The sequence below is a fragment of the Taeniopygia guttata genome, chromosome 2 (genome assembly GCF_048771995.1).
Source record: "Taeniopygia guttata chromosome 2, bTaeGut7.mat, whole genome shotgun sequence".
NCBI classification, from domain to species: domain Eukaryota; kingdom Metazoa; phylum Chordata; class Aves; order Passeriformes; family Estrildidae; genus Taeniopygia; species Taeniopygia guttata.
The window spans coordinates 131,600,785-131,618,108 of NC_133026.1; the positions used below are offsets into that span (position 1 = coordinate 131,600,785).

Here is a 17,324-nt window from a genome sequence, read left to right on the forward strand (position 1 = left end):
CTTACTCCTAATATCTAAACTTAACCAGCTAGATTAGATCGAAGAAGATGTGGTGTACCTGCTTCTGACCCAGCAGTAGCTGCAGTGACAACACTTCTGCGCCCACTGGCATTGTCCTGGTTACTGTGGTTACTCTCACTGTCACTTTCTGTTTCAGCAGCAGCTAGCAAATCCAACTCCATATCACTGCCTATAAAAACAACGGACAAAACATCTCATGTTTAGAAGACAAAATTATAATTACTGTGGTGACCCATATAAGACAGAAACAAACCCCAGACACTTTTACTATAGAAGTTAGTGGATATGCAGGGGTGTCACAAAAGCAGTGTAGACACCAAACAACACCTGAAGCATGTTTTCTTATTTTCCAGCATTAGCCACCCGCTCTGACTTTGCGCTGTACATGTACATTCAACATACAGTGAAAATAAAGGCTTTTAGGATACAAAATAAGTCACTTCAGCCAAAAGACTCCACAACTCTTCATTACACATGTACTAGGACAATTTACCATATGCTGTTTCAACTAGTATCTAAGGAATACTTGAAAACTTAAAAAAAACCTAATTAATTATACATGTTCTATTCCAGTTTTAAGCTTTAAGAATGAAATGTTTGAATATTCAGCAAATCAGTAAACATATTTTCTATACTGTAAATGGATTGACTGGAAACACAAAGCACAGTCAGAAAAAGAAGATAACCATTTTTTTTTTAAATCATAGCTTTGGGTTATCTAACCCCAAACTAAGTAATACAAGACATGTCATATTAATTTCAAACAGGATTAATTATGTCTACAAAATATTGAACCATAATTTAGTACTTTGTGATTAGTTTGAAAATTAGCTTGCCAGGATTCAAATTGCTTTTGAGAACACATCTACCATTGTCATGGTTTGACACTGGTCCCAACCATCAACGACATTTTACAGTAGCAAATACAAAAAGTAAAATATATTGTTAACCAATAATATAATAACATCTGATACCTTTGGGAACTTAATATTTTCTCCTCAACCAGAAAATGTTCATGTATTTGTCTACTATATGTTATCTCTAATGTTACACATCTCCTTCTGTAAGATGAGCAGTCTGGAACCCTTGGATTCTCTCTACTTGTGCAAATCTCCTAAATCACTATCACTGGTGACTCCAAAGATGCTTTTCTTTTTGATGCATAGTTTTCTCACTCAAGCAGTAAATGTGCAGTATGTACATTATACATACCATCCTCATCATGCTCATCATGCTGTCCTTCTGCTTCAGCATTTTCTTCACCATGTTCTTCCTGTTCATCATGATGGTCTTCTTCACCCGCCACCCCCTCAACCACCTCAACCTGGAAAGAGATCGTAATATTATGCCAAACTATCTTCAATATCAGAGAATCTATGAGTTTTCCAAACAGAGTGCAAAGTTTGATTTAAAAAAACATATCTTAGAAAGATGACAGCAAAATTGAACTGATGTGAATAAAAAATTAACTTAGAGCCACAGTAGTTGTACATGGCTGTACAGTTTATAGTATTGTGGGGAAAAAATCACATACACAAATAAAACAGCTTTGGATGTTAGATTTTAATGCTATAAGGATAAAACTGACTACAAAATCAACAATTAGCTTCTAAATACTGAACAGGTATAATCAGCTATTATCTGCTGAAAAACCCTCTAGCTCTCTAACAGAAGCTACATAATAGCTGCCATGTACTGACTTTAAAACATTTTAATCAGGGTAAAATAAAATAGAAAACTACAATTACAAAATTCTATTAAAAATGCTTACAGCACTGTAATATTTCATGAAGTACTACTTAACATATTTTTCAAATCAGATGCATGGATTTCAGATTCAGATGTCAAAGCATGGGCTAATGTATTAGGTGTGCTATATTGAGAAGAAAAAAAAATTACAAAAAGAAAACTGACCTCTTCTACATCAGCTGAAACAATATCATCTTGTTCTTCATCCCTGCCACGAACTGGTTGTGACTGGCTGATTCGTCTTTGCTGAGGATTTCTTATTATGTAGGATGACTGAGATTGACTAGAACTTAAAAGAAAACTATATAAAAATAAATCCTCAAAAAAGTAGATTTGGACCTCTGGATATCACTTAATGCCAAGCTAACAAAAACTAAAATAAAACCACCTTTAAGAAGTCTTTGAAAAGAACAGATAGTAAGCTTTAACAAGTTTTACCTGCTAGACTGGTCAGATGATGGTCTGGGTGGCAGAGGCTCCACGGAAAAAAGTTCTTCACTTCCCTGCATGGCATCTATACTAGTGCTAGCAAGGGTAAAGGGTGCTGTAGGACGTGCAATTCCCATCCTGACTGGAATAATTAGAGATTCTGCTACATTGCACAACTCTTCAACAGCATAGGGCAATAATGCCTGAAACACACGTTTACATTTTCCAATTGGCTGTGGAATAAAATTGCTGGGGGATAAAATACAGAAAGATAAATGTCAAATACATCATTTTTTCCCCAAAAACTTCATGGCAATATTAACTGTCCTAATTTTTTTCTCAAAAAATCATCTTTAAAAGATACATGCATTTGCATATATAGAAACAATATGCACCTACTCAAGTCAGTGAAAAACATTGATCATTCAATAATTCAAGACTAAGCCTTGATATCTAAATCTACTACTGACAAAAAACCATACACTGTAGTTTTAATATGTTTTAAAAACCTATTTCCAAAACCCTAACACTGTAAACAAAAGGTTTGGTATGAACATGTAAGTTTAACAAGCACTGCATTAAGAAGTTATGTGACATACTGGCAGCTATTGTGCATCTTTCCAAATCTGTATACAGAATACAAAACAATTCAGATGTTTCTGCTTATTGTTGATTTTTATCAACTCATTATATAGGAAGAAAAAGTAAATAAAGGAAAAAAAAACACCACAACCAACACACATCTTCATCACTTACTTTTTCTTCTTGGAGGAAGCCATCTCCACACTAAGAATGACAAACACTCTTGCCACAGAACGCAGGAATCTCATTGTAACAGCAATAGCTTCTTCTCTGCGTCCTGGCGTATACTTGTTCTGTAGTTCCTTTACCAGAGTACCCAACAAAGTATCTAACAGCTGAAGAAAGAGGTCATTACAACTTATTAGTTGTATGCAATTTTGAAGCATGAAACAAGAGAGATTAAGACTCAAAGGGAGATCACAGCCATAAAAATATAAATTCACAAAACCAAGATTAACTTGAAGTTATTTTCAAATTAGTTTCCAAGCACATGATCTGAGATACCTTATAATATCGTATTATTCAGAAAACCTATGTAAAACATGGCTAAGAGTGCTTACCAAAATGTCTGCTGTACATTTGACAATAAGGCAGTGTGTAAAACAGTCCAAACGAATAGTTCCACTTTGCTGATTAAGGTAAACTTGCTCTTCAGGCAGAAGATGACCTATCCTACTGCTTGCACTAAGACTTGGAAAAAACAAAAAGAAAATAAATAAATTTATGTAAGTCAATAGGTGTCAAGTATCAGATCAAACTTTACATCAACAACTATGTGTAGATACACACGGGTCTTTATTTTCCTGGGAGCCAAACATGATCATGGACTTCAGTGCATTCCAGTCTTGTAAAACACGTTCCAGCGCTAGCTGGGCAAAACGAGGAGGTTCTAAATCATGATCAGGCATATCAGAATCTAGAAAGATAAAATAAAACAACACAAGAAAGCATAAGGAAGAGGTACTGAAATATGAACTCACCATTTACTTCACTGAAACAGCTCTTACCTTCAGGATTTGCAGTCTTACGATTACGATCTTCCCTGATTCTAGGTGGTCTGTACTGGCAGTGCTCTACAGTTTGCCTGGCAACTGTCTGTACTAAAAACAACAGCAGATGTTCTCCCCTGTAATGAAAATATTGTTAGTGGAAATACACTATACCACATATATTTAGAAAATAATTTTTTTAATTCTGCCCTAGTCAATGCTAATATGAACTTGCCTGCTATTTGGCATGGTAACAAGATTTGTGGTGGTAAGCAGGCGGTAAAGGAGATCAAGGCGAGCAGACTTTTGTCCAGCAATTAGTGTTTTACACTTGCACTTTTCCCAGCAATCACAGTAGGCTGTTGGGGATGTTCGTTTGAGCCTACAAGAAATAGAAAAGGTGAACTGCAACACTGTTCAGTAAAATACCAAATCTTTTCTACACAAACGGAGGGTGTTAGTGTACATGCTTAAATTTCTTTCTGCAGTTTTTTGTTTCTGATACTAGCAAAATGACAAAACCTAGCTTAAAAAATAGAAATACAGATTTTATATGTGGCACCACTTGACATTTATCATCCATGTTTCCTACACTCATCTTAGAAGGCAGTTTCACTACAGAGCTTTACATACTGTCTTAGTAAAACTAATCCAAGGTCATTTATTCTTCCCTAAAACAGCCTCCATCCAAGAAAGTTAAGCTGAAAATACTCATGACATGCAGTAAAATCTCAGTAACTGTTATGGTACTGAGAATATATTTTTAATTGTATTTATTAGCTCATTATAGCTGGGACATTAATGCTGTAACTTTTACACCCTGTATCAACAGCACAGAACACATGCAGCTTCAAAGCTTTGGGTCAGGTTGATCTGAGATTTCTTGATTGTTTGCTCACTTTTCCCTTTGTTACAGTTGATTTTTAAAAGACTAATATCCTACGTTTCTTTCCCAAAATTCATAAGAATAATCTATCTTCAAGATTCATAAAACTCTGAGGGGCACCCAAAATGAAAACACAGCATTTTTTAGATGTTCTCACAATATTATGCACTTTGAGAATCATTCCTTTACTCTAAATACTATGAAGTGGAAAGTACAAAACCACTTCAGGTTACTCTTTCAACTCTGACCTACTAAATAAATCTTATAGAGTAGACACAAAACTATTTCATTAATCTCCTGTTCTCTTCTGCAAGTTTGGAACACTTCAAATAATGAAAAAATTTATTAAGTATCAGTAAACAAAGGAAACCACAAAATACTGATTTAATTTCAAGAAATGGAACACAATACTTACTTGCAGTCATGTCCTTTGTGACAGACCCTTGCACATTCTGTGCAACAACAAAGTGATTCCAACAGGCCACATGTTCGGCATTCAAATATATCCTAAAAAAAGGGGGGGAAAGAAGTATTACGCATAGTTTTTTCCTTACAGTGCTTGCAATCTCACACTATTTCAGGTTACAATGAAATTGCACTTGTTTAAATTAATGTCTTAACTTAGAAGTTGGTCAGTTCTAGAAAGTTAAACTTAGCTGTTTCATTAGAATTGTTACATTAGAATATTCAGTAATTTCAAAGAGCCATGACCATCAAAATTCTTGCCACACTTAGCCAGAGGGGGAAAAGCCACGCCCAGTAATAACCATGTTGTGAGGAACACAGTCAGCTTTGGGACTACATAGCAATTTGGGGAGGCAGTACTTACACCAGACTTATGTCACAGTAATTTAAACAATGTAATTAATAATTTAAAAATCAGCTTAGTAGACTAACACAATACATGGATGAAACACATTCCTATTTGCTTTAAAAAAGAAAAAAGCTTACTTGGTTAATATGTTCTGCACCAGTCCAGGTAAAGCTGCATGTATCATTACAACACAAAACATACAAAGGAGAGTCATCTGGATTTGTACCAGAAGGACAAACCATTCCCATAAACACATCATCTTCTTTTTCACTGGAAGTTGCTTCAGCTAAAATAATAAAATAACAGTGTTAAAAACAACCCCCCCAAAAAAAAACCCCAAAAATATCCAGGAAAACAATCCATTCTTGGCAGATGCTTGCTATTACAAAATCTCATACAGCATTAGAAGTTTGAATAAAACCTGTTACAGCTTTTTGAGAAAACTTTCTGCTTGTCACATTATTTCTTATAGAAGCTACTGCAAATTCCTGACTGAAAAACACAACCATTATCTCTATAAGTTTTAAATTTACTAATACTTTAGTGAATTCAATGAATCATCATTTTGAAGGATTATGGACTATATTCTTAAAAGGAGTATTCTTGTCCCACACAAAGTCCTACATAACTGTGGTATGATAAGCTCTAATGTGCTTAAGTTTTTCCCTAAATTCAAATTCACTTATTTCTCCCAAAAAATTATATACCAACATCACAAGAGAGTCACAAAACATTTGTTTGTATAGAATTCTTTTCAGGAATAAGATCTAGCTTGGCATATCACGGTATCATATCAGGCTTTTTCAATTTCAGTAGGGAATCTCCATGTGAAACAACTGTGCTACCAAAAAATAGTACCTTAATCCACTGGTTTATAGAACAATTAAATGCCAAAAAAGACTATAAAGAGCACAGAAGCAATAATATTCATAGAAATCTACTACAATATACAAACTGCAAAAAAGAAGGATACTCCATAATACCAAAATTTCCAAAACATGCAGCAATCTACAGCCAAAGTCACACACTAACAATCACTTAAAACTGTTGTACCTTTAGCAATTTTCTGTGCAGTTTCCAGAATTGTAATTGCAGCAGGATATGCTCGGCCACTAACTGCTGACATAAAGGGTGTCATGCCTCTCGCATCCCTAGGCGAAAAAACCCCAACAAACAAGTTAAAACACTGGATTTTTTTCATTGTAACAGGAGACGTAGGATGCAAATACATGAAAACTTAGCACCACTGATCTTGTGCAAACAGAAAAACGACAGAGTAAATAAGCACTCTTGGTCATTTTACTTCTCTGAAACAGACATACTTTTAAAGGATGTCAAGACACAATACAGCTGTATTCTAACATTCTCAACTTTAGCTAACAGACCTTTATGTAACCTTTTTAAAAAGGCTTCTATGTAATTATTTAAGGTAATATAACATTACAAAAGAGAGTGAGAACTCTTATGAAAATCCTTACTTAGCTGACAGCAATTCTCGAAGATAAGGCTGTAGAACAACGCTATCACACAGCAATTTCAGTATGAAATGAGCATTTGCCTTCCGATCCTTCGATTCCACTACAGAGGGTTCTGTAGAAGGACCTGCAGTAAGAAAAAAAAATTGCAGAGAAACTGGTTTTCCTCAAAAAATTACTTCCTGATAAAGGCAAGTCATTCACTATGGTGAATAACTGGTAAATTGACTATTCAGTGGTTTCAGCAACACTTCACTGAAGTACTGTAAATTTCAGTTCCAAATTATATTTGAAATACAGAGGGCAATCCCAATTTCATACTGATTTCCATAATTTTACATATTTGTCACTCTCCATGTATATTTTTACATAAAACATAGTAGGGTGCTTCATTTACTTTCTGCACACTTGAGAAATTCTGCTTCAATCCAGTCTTCATCTGATAAGAGGCATTTTCATATGCAGAAGGTCTGTGCAAGCAAAGACAGCTTTTGAGATAATTTTCATTCTAAAGCATAATAAGTGGTATGTCCTCACCTGGTATTGTGGAGGTGCTGGGTCCTTGGCCGGTGCCAGTCGCTGCTGTGGTAAGAGATCCCACAGCGGGGGCCAGGATAAAATCAATGTCACCATCTTTCAGTAAACAGAACAGCAGGATGTATATCAATACATAAAAACATCCCTAACAACATGCTCTTGCTGCAATGTCTAACACACTGCAGGTTTCTGTATTTAACTGGTAATCTTTCCCACAAACGGCCACATTCCTAGGTCTGTAATGTAATTCAGCATTATAAAGCAGACTTCCCAGCAGTTTGACACCAGCATTACAAAGACATATACTGGATTTAAAAACAGCTGTTAAGTCTTCAGTAAACTCTTCAAGTTATCTCAATGAACACTTGCTACCTCAATGGCATTCGACAGACTACAGTGTGAGACTAAAAGAAGTTATTACTCACCTTAAAAGTCATCGGTTCTTTATCAAATTTCTCCTTCTACAGTCTAATGTGATATATGAGCAGATTTACCTGGATCCATTGCAGGAGGATCTGGAACCCAGCTGGGAGGAGCTATTGGTGGAGAAACTGGGTCTTGGTGATCACTTGATGAAGCACCAGCTTCATGCCTGCCCAATCCAGCAGCTCTCAAGGATCTTCTCATCATTTCCCTTAATCTCAAACTAAATACAAAACCAAGACAGAAATACTATCATTTTCATTTATAATTAGAACACATTTAAGAAAAATTTCACACTGAAAAAGGGAATCAAACTCCTCTCATCACCATTATATTTCAGCATAAATAAGCATGAGCCAAGAGGTATTTTTCATTACATTTTTGTTGCACCAGAGTGTTTTAGCTCTGGAAGAGGAGTCACTCAGTTCTTCAAGTCAGATCTGAGCCCAGAATACATTCCTAGGCACCACAGCACTGCCTTTTGCAGGCAGCAGCTGCTGGGCATTCTTACTGCTATCTGACATTCCTTTTAGCCCAAGCTCATTACCAGGAGTGTTAAGCTTTTGCAAGGATTTGCTCTTGTTGCTACTGCTTTTTAAAATCTAACTTCAATAAGAGGTCAATGAAAGGATAAAAAAATAGGTCTTGATAGAATTTCTTTTTAATGACTGCTTAGAATAAAATGAATCAACTTAAATTCTTCCCCAGTGGTTTTATGTTGGTCTCACTATTATTCATCTGCTTAAGTGACCATCTTCCTCAGAAATTCTCTTACAACAAGCCTGGACACCATCACAGTAGTTCTGTGATACTAAAAACTTAATGGTAAAGAACACTAGAGCTTATGCTCAAATTTCATTTCCCCACAAGGAGAAACATTCCCACGTCACAACTGACAGACAAAGCACGAAGCCCAGAAAACAAGGTTAGATTAGAAATATCCCACCATTAGTTCTCACACAAAAAAGGGTTCAAAAAACCACTAGAGCTCTAGTTTGCTGCTTAAAGAACTGAAATCCAATTTTAAGATGGCAACAGAGGCCAATTCTTAAACTAGACTGAAGGAAAGAATTAATAACAGATCGGTAGTTAATACAGAAATTAGCAATCAGAAAACAAGAAGAAAGCATTACTCAATTTACCTCCTGCTGCTTGATGATCCTGCCCTATTTCCTGGACCATTACTTGACACAACAGAGATTGCATTTGCAATAGCTTCCACAGCTGAGAGCCTTTCAGCAAATGTGTTCCTTTCAGAGCGCTCTGCTTCTGAAAAATTAAGAAAAGTGTCAGTATTAAAATTTTACTTGGGAAAATTATAAGAAAGGAGTATAAAATATGGAACATCACTCTTTTTTGTGTTCTTTTTACATTTAGAGAGACAGACTAGGTTCATATACAAATTTTTATTTTAAATTAGCTTAACAATGATTCTGTACAAGCTTTCAGTATCATCAACAGACAAGGTCCTATCAAGTAACTGATTCCAGACACCTGGTGAGTCAAGGCCTCAAAAAAAACTAGATAAAAATTAAAATAAAACAAAAACAAAATGCAAACAAAACAACAATAAACAAACAAGACTACCAAAAGAACCCACAACAAAACACTAGACCAGGAGAACAAGAAAACAAACCACACTTCACAATGAGTATCCCTGAATAATGCAAATGTGTGGGTTTGTAATATACACACTCTAGGTATGAATATGCTTAGGAGAATTATGTTTGGAGTATAAGAAGGTAATACAATTAGTTTACATCAGAAAGAGCTAGCATTTCTTCTAACATCTACAACCCTAAGCATCTTAACACCTACTGGTTCTACTCATAATGAGGATTGAATTTTGTCAAGTGGGATACAGAATATTAAAGCAAGAACATTATTTTTTAGAAAAGGTTTTTTTAAACAGGAAAGGTGTATTTCTGAACAAAGAAATTATTTTCTTAAAGTGACTGATTGTTCTTTCAGGGCTAGTGCTTTTGGAGTTGCAAGGGCTAGTGCTCACCTTCTATTCAAAGGCTTTTCAACTGAGAGTCACCATTCCCTGCACATTTATTTTCACCAATGACAGTTCCCTTTTTTCCTTTTTTTTAATAGGAAAGTACTATTAACACCTTTCATTCAAAGAAAGAAAGAATAAGGTAATCTGTGTGTCAGCTGTTACAGTAACATTTTTCTTTAAGTATTTCCAGTCATCACAACCCTAAGTAAAAGAGATCCTTGGTTTTGCTTGTTCACAAGCATGTGCAGGCTTCTCAGACAAAGATCACCAACTACCCAAAGCAGACAACTGTTAAACAGTCAGCAGTGAGAGAATACAACTCTTGTGCCCCCAGCTACAAGTTGATTCATAGCTGTAAATGAACTGCCATTGTATTTGTGCTGTGCTCCTTTCTCAGACTCACTAACTCTCATAACTCACGACCCACCCCTCTCACACAAGGGGTCACAGCTATTGAGAGTGATCCCTCAAGCAATACAACCATTCTCTGCAGCAGAGGTTTCACCTGGTCTGGAGAAAGTGATCCATAACTGAATTTTCACTGTTCCACTTACAAAGTTAGCATTTCTTTTTGAGAACCATCAATTGTAAATGCTTTGGTTCTAATGGGTGATTTGCTGTTCTACTGTCTAATGAAATCCATCCCAGTTGTCCAGGCAAAACCCCTCAGTTTTCATGTGTTCAGTGACATTAGCTGAAATTCAGTATCACAACTTTTTAATTATTTCACATGCTTTGGACATTTCTTTTAGACATACTTTTCCCAAGATCCCTTCTATTGGCAAGACTGAGGAGATATCAATTCACAGAAACAGAGCAGCTTTCCCCCCAGCTTTTCCAGTCTGGACACTTTTCCTGCAATTAATTTATCATTTATTCAACACTGCAAGAGCTATAGCAAAACTAGGCACAGGATGTGAGAAAGAAGAAAAGGGAAAAAAAAAAAAAAAAAGCTTATCCCTGCCCTCAGTATTTCCTTGCTGGCACTTAAGAAGAAATCTGTATGAACAAGAGTGAAGAATCTCAAGCAGCTACTAGCCAGGAAGTGGCACTAAATTGTTAAGAAATTTTTAAGAAACATTGTATCTGTATGTCTGGAATTGAAGCCTTTACTTCTAAATCAAACTTCTTTTACATTTTAAGAGATCATCATGAAACTCACAGACAGTAACATAAGTCACCACTGCCCTCCAGATGATAAAGAGAAAATAAGCTTGTTCTAATATCCATCACTAACAGTTACATCGGAAGCTGAATGTAATCTGAATCTAAAGATATGAATCTCCTTCAAGGACAAGTTTTGAGGGAAAAAGAGAGAGGCAGAGGAGTGTCACAAGTCTATCAGGTTCATATTTTTCATTTTCCAGAAAGTTAGATTACACCCAAATGAAGTTACTGAAAAAAATGTCAAGGTTGCAAATACAAGCACTCAAATTAGGAAAAGTCAGATTAAGTTTGCCTATGCATCCTTATTTCAACTTCCTTGTCTGCTTATAGTAACACAATCTTCAGTTACACAGTTAGGTTTTGTTTAATTTGGTTTGGGTTTTTTGTCTCGGATTGTTTTGTCACCCCACCCGCCCTGCACCCAGCAACAATACCCCTGCCTCAATCAGTGCACAGGATGGACGACACACTAAAGATGAAGGGTTGTACAGAGAGCAGGCTGTTTATGCCTTCTTTGCTGCAGCGTTAGGGAGGGGTGCAGTAAGGCAGCAACAGCTTGGGAAGGAGAGGTGGAAACATTGTGTTGTGCTTAATGCCACTGAACATCGCTTAGGAAAACCAGAACCTACTTCTGACACATCTATCAGCACACAGAATTTTGTGAAACAAGTTTTTACAGACGATCGTGATACATTTTACTCATTTCTGGACACCTAAAGGTGCCCGACTCACAGAAATCATTAACATTCACAGCACAACTAAAACTACGATTAATCCAGTTGTAGAATTCAGTTTTTTGAAGTAACACCTACTCAAAATCAGGCCCTAGGTTTCTCAAACAGAACGCTCAAAATTAGTTAATACCTTTGAATACAGAAAAACTTCAAGCTCCAATAAAATTTCAAGCAAGAGATGAGAAAGCTGTACATTACCCCCATTTTATAAATAGGGATATGAGGAACAATTAAAGTCTATAAATGACTAAAATTCAATGACAGCACCATACAAGAATCGCACAAGGACGTTCATTCATTATTCAGTGCAGGGTTTGTATGGTGTGCAAGAGTAAGGAATGGGGCCACACACTGAATGATGAGGATAAAAAGAAATATTGAATAGCTACCCATTCGGTGAGCACCGTCCATCTTGTGCACTGAATGAGGTAGTCCTGTGGAAAAAATAGTATGACGGTGTAATTAAAGACCATTTCACAATGCATACCCGTGTACAGCACATGGGTAAACTTAATTCTGCTATTCTTTAATTTTTGAGTGCTTGACTTAGCAACCTTGCTCTGTTAACATGCTTTTTACATAACAGTATTTAACAGACATTTTAAAATTGTGTCAATAACTGGCATTAGTAGGTCATTCTTCCACATTTCTTAATAGGTATCAATGACAAGTAGAATTTCTAATTGAAGGTATTAACATATTCTACAACACTTCAAAATTATTAAATATAATTTCTCATAAATTATACTAGTGATATGGAGGGGATACTAGTGATACAAAGGTAGAAAAATACTTTTTTCATCTAAAATTAATGTGAATGTCGAAAGTTTTTACAATCCATTTAAACAGCTTGGTGCTCGCAACTATTGAATTCTTATAAAATTCTCATAAAACTTATGTAATAAAAATGTTGTCTCAGCACCTTTGAAAGGCCAGGGCACATTTTAGGTGCTAAATTTTAATATATGCATATATGAAGAATGCAGCCTTTATTTCATATTTTCTTGAAAATGCATGAAAAGATTATTTTCAAATTATTTTCATTATATTGTTGAGCTCACCCTCTTCCTCCTTTGTTTCCTTGTTGCTGGTTGGAAAGCATACAGACACACAAGCATGCAGAATATTACGGTTTCCATCACATCTATGGCCAAGGAACGTCTGCAGCATTTGTGGATTCTGATCCAAAACAACTGCTTGTTCAAGATTCATCAGGTATTGTCTGCAAGCCTCATAGTCACATCGAAGAATGTGCTGCATCAATGTTTGTTTCTGTACTCAAAAGAATAAAGTATTTTAGAAATGTGAAGCACAAAATGTAGATATAAGCTCCATAAATACTTCCAATTTTCTTCTAGTTTTGAAAATAATAGGAAGGTCTTCATCTCCAACACTGGCTGCAAGTTAGTGCAGGAGCTGTTCAGAATATTCATCATCTCAATTATAGCACTGTTAAAAACAGAGTTGTGTGCATTCAGGCACAGACAAGCAAAAGGAACGGAGCAGCAGATGCCATCAGGCTCACAAAAGCATTCCTTTGGCTTCACAGTTGGATTCTTAAGATAGATTACTTCCATTGCATAGCTCCGTGTAACGTGGGAAAAGTGATACAACTGAAAAAGCTTAAGGAGGTACACAAATGAGTTCTAACCTAGTTCTTTTTAAACAAATTATTTATGTGCTGAAAAGCGAATGATTAGAAGCTGTTGAAGGTCTGGGAGGTTCACCCCCATATATAACCAGTTTTTCCATAATGATGGAATACTACTTCACTGTGAAATCAAACTCAGTCTAACAGGTACACAGTACCTCGGGGTGGCAGCAGAACACACAGCAGAGCTAACAAATTACTGACAAGATTTTACAAGTATGACATATAAATTCACAGCAGAACTACTCATACAACACCACTGATGAGGACAGAACTCTACAGGTGATTCAAGTGAAAAAAACCTTCATTTCCTCTCCCAGTTTCCTAGTAAATGCTCTAAATAGATGATTTAAAAATAGAAAAAAATAAAGAAGTATTGCATTCTCAGGGATCTAATCGAAACAAATCGTTGGATCTCTGAGAAAAACTGTGCACCCATGAGACAAACGAAACTGCATGGTGTTAGTAGATATAAAAAGGTAATAATTTCAAAATCAATGCCTAAAAAAACCCTACTAATTAAAAGCCTGATACAGAAGTCATGCATCCCTCCCAAAAAAGGGTCTTTCACTTTACTTAGCAAATTTGTTGGTGTTTCTGTGTTTCTAAGAGAATCTTCAGTTGAAATTAGCTTCTTTCAAATAATGAAAACGCAAATCAGTATCTAAACTGCTGCTTAAGCTGCTTTAAGCATAACTTTATAATAGCAAGAATAAAAAAAAAGCACATAATTCTGTAGCAGAGAAAATATTTTACCTCAACAGCCATAATGATAATAGCAGCTTTCTTTTTGATGGTCGAGTTAGCAGGAAGATTTGTTAAGGAATGAACACCCATTCCAAGACTACTAATAGGTGGAAGATCAAGCCAGTCAGGGTCTCGTATCCCACCCATACAATCTTTTGCCATTGGATAGATTGTACCATTTCCATCTCTAAGAATAATAGGCGATTCCTACATTTGGAAAAAGAAGTTTCATTATTAAGTCTCCACAATTTATAAACATTATCCTTCCCAAAAGGTCCAGTTCTGGACTGACAACAATTACAACAGTTTACCCAAGAGTCTCATTTACGTCATTGACTCCTGTCATTAGAAGTGGTGCAACATAAGATAGGAAATTCCCCTTTGCAAATGCCTGAAACTTGCTTCTGATAAACATTCATTAACATTACCAGTGAAACAAATAGTAACTACATTTTTAGCTTACTTAAATGCTCCAAGTAAAGTTTAATATATTGAAATGAAACATTCAAAATGAATTATTTTGCAAAAACTATTTCTTTCAATTATCCTAAACAAAGGATACCATTTTTGTGGAAAAGTGACACAAAATCTCAATAATTTTTAGTGAATCTGTACTGCCAATTACAGATTTTTTTTTTCTTTGTTAATATTTCCATTTCTTTTCAAGAGTGGATTTATATCTGACCCAGCTCCAAAATATAGCTAGATCACATTCCAAAATGCAGCTACATAACAAATTGATACTAATCCAAGAACCATTCTGTCACCTTTTTTCTCCTCTTTTTTACATTCAAGGTAGAGTTTAAGTAAGATGTGCTTAGGTAAGTTGTTTGCTATTGCCCTTATGCCATCAAAATATTAAAGGTAGCAGCAAGTTTTTCATAACCTGTTTGAAAAACTATTTCTTTGCCATATTTTGGAAAAGTCTTACAGAAGGCTGTACCACCTCATTCAAAGATGACAGAAGTGAAGTGCAGTGAGGTTAAATGATTGAGACATAAAACCACAAACCTGTCCAGCTGTAAAAATAGCAACACTTCTCTCATTCTGACCCAGGAATGCAATGCTGCTAGTAGGGAAATTATTTTCCTGTTCAGCCTTTCCTGTGGCAAGGTCAAATATGCAGTATCGAACCCAGTTCCCAGTTTTCAGAACAGCATGCACTCCTTCAAAGACACACAAAGAAAAAAGTTAATGTGTTTTATGGATGGCATCCAGTAAAAGAACTCCTAACTAAAGCACTTTCAAGACAGTACTAATATCAATGGAAGCACCTGTTTATGTCATTTTGCAAGTAGGTGTTTTTCACTTGGATGAGAGACAGGTAATAAAGGAACCAACAGATTTGGACTCATAGGGCAACTCCTACTTACCTTTTGAATCTACATTTACTGCTAGGATCTCTGTTTTTTCAGGAATACACAGTTTTTTGGGTGTTCTTTGAAAACAGTCAGGAACTTTCGGAGTTCCACCAGTTTTTACAACCTGAAAACAGATGTAAAATTTTAAGCTGCAATTAAGCACACATAGTCCTGACAGTTCTAAATATTGATTGTTTCCTCCATGTTTCACAAACACATACCTGCAGTTCATCTATCCTGAGCAGCCTACAGTCTTGGAGGAGAGAAGAAGGATCAGGATCGGAGTTAGAACTGCTCTGACAGTTTGCATTATTGGAGGTGCCTGGAAATTTCACAGCAACATATGCACCATCCACTTTTAGAACCTACAGGCAGAACACATAGGAGTTTTACCAAAAGGCTGAACAGAATCTGATTTGCTTCAAAATAAACCACACCTTTTTCACGAGAGGAAAAAATTTACAATATCCAGTGATAAAATTGTATAGCTCTTAGCTCTTAATCATTAGCCTTGTCATTTTGCTAAAATTACTGCAATTTGAAAATCTTGGATTTCCTAATGACTTCGTAAGCATCCTGACTCATATCAGAGGTCCCTCCATTTCAGCATCCTACATCCAGGAGAAGCCAACATCAACTGACTAGAGAAGCTCCTGCTGGTACTCCCCTGGTCTCTTGCCAACTTCCACCTCCTAGAAACAGCAGGACAACTTCACGTTTAATAGCCTGGATAGACCTTTCTCTTATTAATCTGTGCAATCACTTTTGGAAATAAACACTATTCTTGTGGCAATGAATTCTAAACATTAGCCAACAATTCAACAACAATGAAGTCTATACTGAGTCTCCTTCTTTAGGTGCCCATTAGATCTTACATTACAAGATAAAGGAAAAAGCTTTTTTTGGCCCCACCTGAAATTTTTAGTGCTCTTTCCTCAACAGGACTGTACACAGTGGAAAAAAGACCTCTTAGTTTACTGGTCTAGTACCTGTTCTGTACACTCAGTGATCAAGCTCTCCACTCAGTCCCTCAGGACTGAAGGATACAGACAAGTGTATCCAGATGTTCTTCGTGTGTGTGTGTGTCTGTCCTTCTCTGGCCCCCCAGGGAAACAAAAGCTATTCAACCCTATACTGACACGGCATTTCTAAGACTGTAAGCTTCTATAAAGAGTTGCTGCCATGCATATCTAATCAGAACTGTCAAAACATGCTTCCTTGCTACAGGAACTTCTTGTGCTATCACCAAACAGCAAGGCCCTTTGAATTTCCAGCTAAGACCGTAGTTTTCTCAAAACAAAAACAAAGCTAAGGCAGAAGGGGGTGGGGAAAGAACAGACAATGTTTTAATTATGAGCAGAAATAAGAACTCTGTATGCTCTCAGTCTTGATCAAAACTAGATATAAGCAACCATCAGTCTTTAATAAGCCCTGATTTCTCAATAGTTTCTACACAGAAAGTGCTTAACAAACAAAAGTCTAGATGTAACCAACTTATCTAAAAGGTCTCCAACAATAAAAAACTTGTCTCAAATTTTCAAGATGCTATATATAAGAAAAATCCATGTTTTCTACCTATTTTTCTAGCTAAGTGCAGCCTATCAATTGCACTAGAGAAAATGATATATTGAGAGCCTTAAAACATTAGCAGATTTTTTTGTAACAAAGATTATTGTGGACAGAGTTACAGCAGTTGCTCCCTACATGCTGAATCTTCACTGTAGAAGCAAAATTGCAAGTTCCAGTAGTAGAGC

General features: G+C 36.0%; 1 protein-coding gene across 11 annotated transcripts in view; it reads right to left on the reverse strand.

The window, feature by feature from the left end:
• Nucleotides 1–17,324, reverse strand: part of UBR5 (ubiquitin protein ligase E3 component n-recognin 5) — an 85,084-nt gene that overhangs the window by 18,169 nt on the left and 49,591 nt on the right. For 5 of the 11 annotated variants that reach the window (XM_030266528.4, XM_030266522.4, XM_030266521.4 and 2 more), the window contains 22 exons: nt 15,792–15,935; nt 15,583–15,694; nt 15,221–15,375; nt 14,219–14,416; nt 12,873–13,083; nt 12,201–12,245; nt 9,048–9,174; nt 7,977–8,128; nt 7,483–7,578; nt 6,949–7,072; nt 6,524–6,621; nt 5,608–5,756; nt 5,072–5,163; nt 4,006–4,152; nt 3,789–3,907; nt 3,571–3,697; nt 3,342–3,471; nt 2,956–3,116; nt 2,209–2,448; nt 1,936–2,059; nt 1,234–1,345; nt 59–190 (listed from right to left, as the gene is read on the reverse strand). In XM_030266528.4, the coding sequence (XP_030122388.4) occupies nt 59–190; nt 1,234–1,345; nt 1,936–2,059; nt 2,209–2,448; nt 2,956–3,116; nt 3,342–3,471; nt 3,571–3,697; nt 3,789–3,907; nt 4,006–4,152; nt 5,072–5,163; nt 5,608–5,756; nt 6,524–6,621; nt 6,949–7,072; nt 7,483–7,578; nt 7,977–8,128; nt 9,048–9,174; nt 12,201–12,245; nt 12,873–13,083; nt 14,219–14,416; nt 15,221–15,375; nt 15,583–15,694; nt 15,792–15,935 (2,995 nt within the window). The remainder of the gene's footprint in view (nt 1–58; nt 191–1,233; nt 1,346–1,935; nt 2,060–2,208; nt 2,449–2,955; nt 3,117–3,341; nt 3,472–3,570; nt 3,698–3,788; nt 3,908–4,005; nt 4,153–5,071; nt 5,164–5,607; nt 5,757–6,523; nt 6,622–6,948; nt 7,073–7,482; nt 7,579–7,976; nt 8,129–9,047; nt 9,175–12,200; nt 12,246–12,872; nt 13,084–14,218; nt 14,417–15,220; nt 15,376–15,582; nt 15,695–15,791; nt 15,936–17,324) is intronic. The other 6 variants (XM_030266526.4, XM_030266525.4, XM_030266523.4 and 3 more) reach the window with 4 other exon arrangements.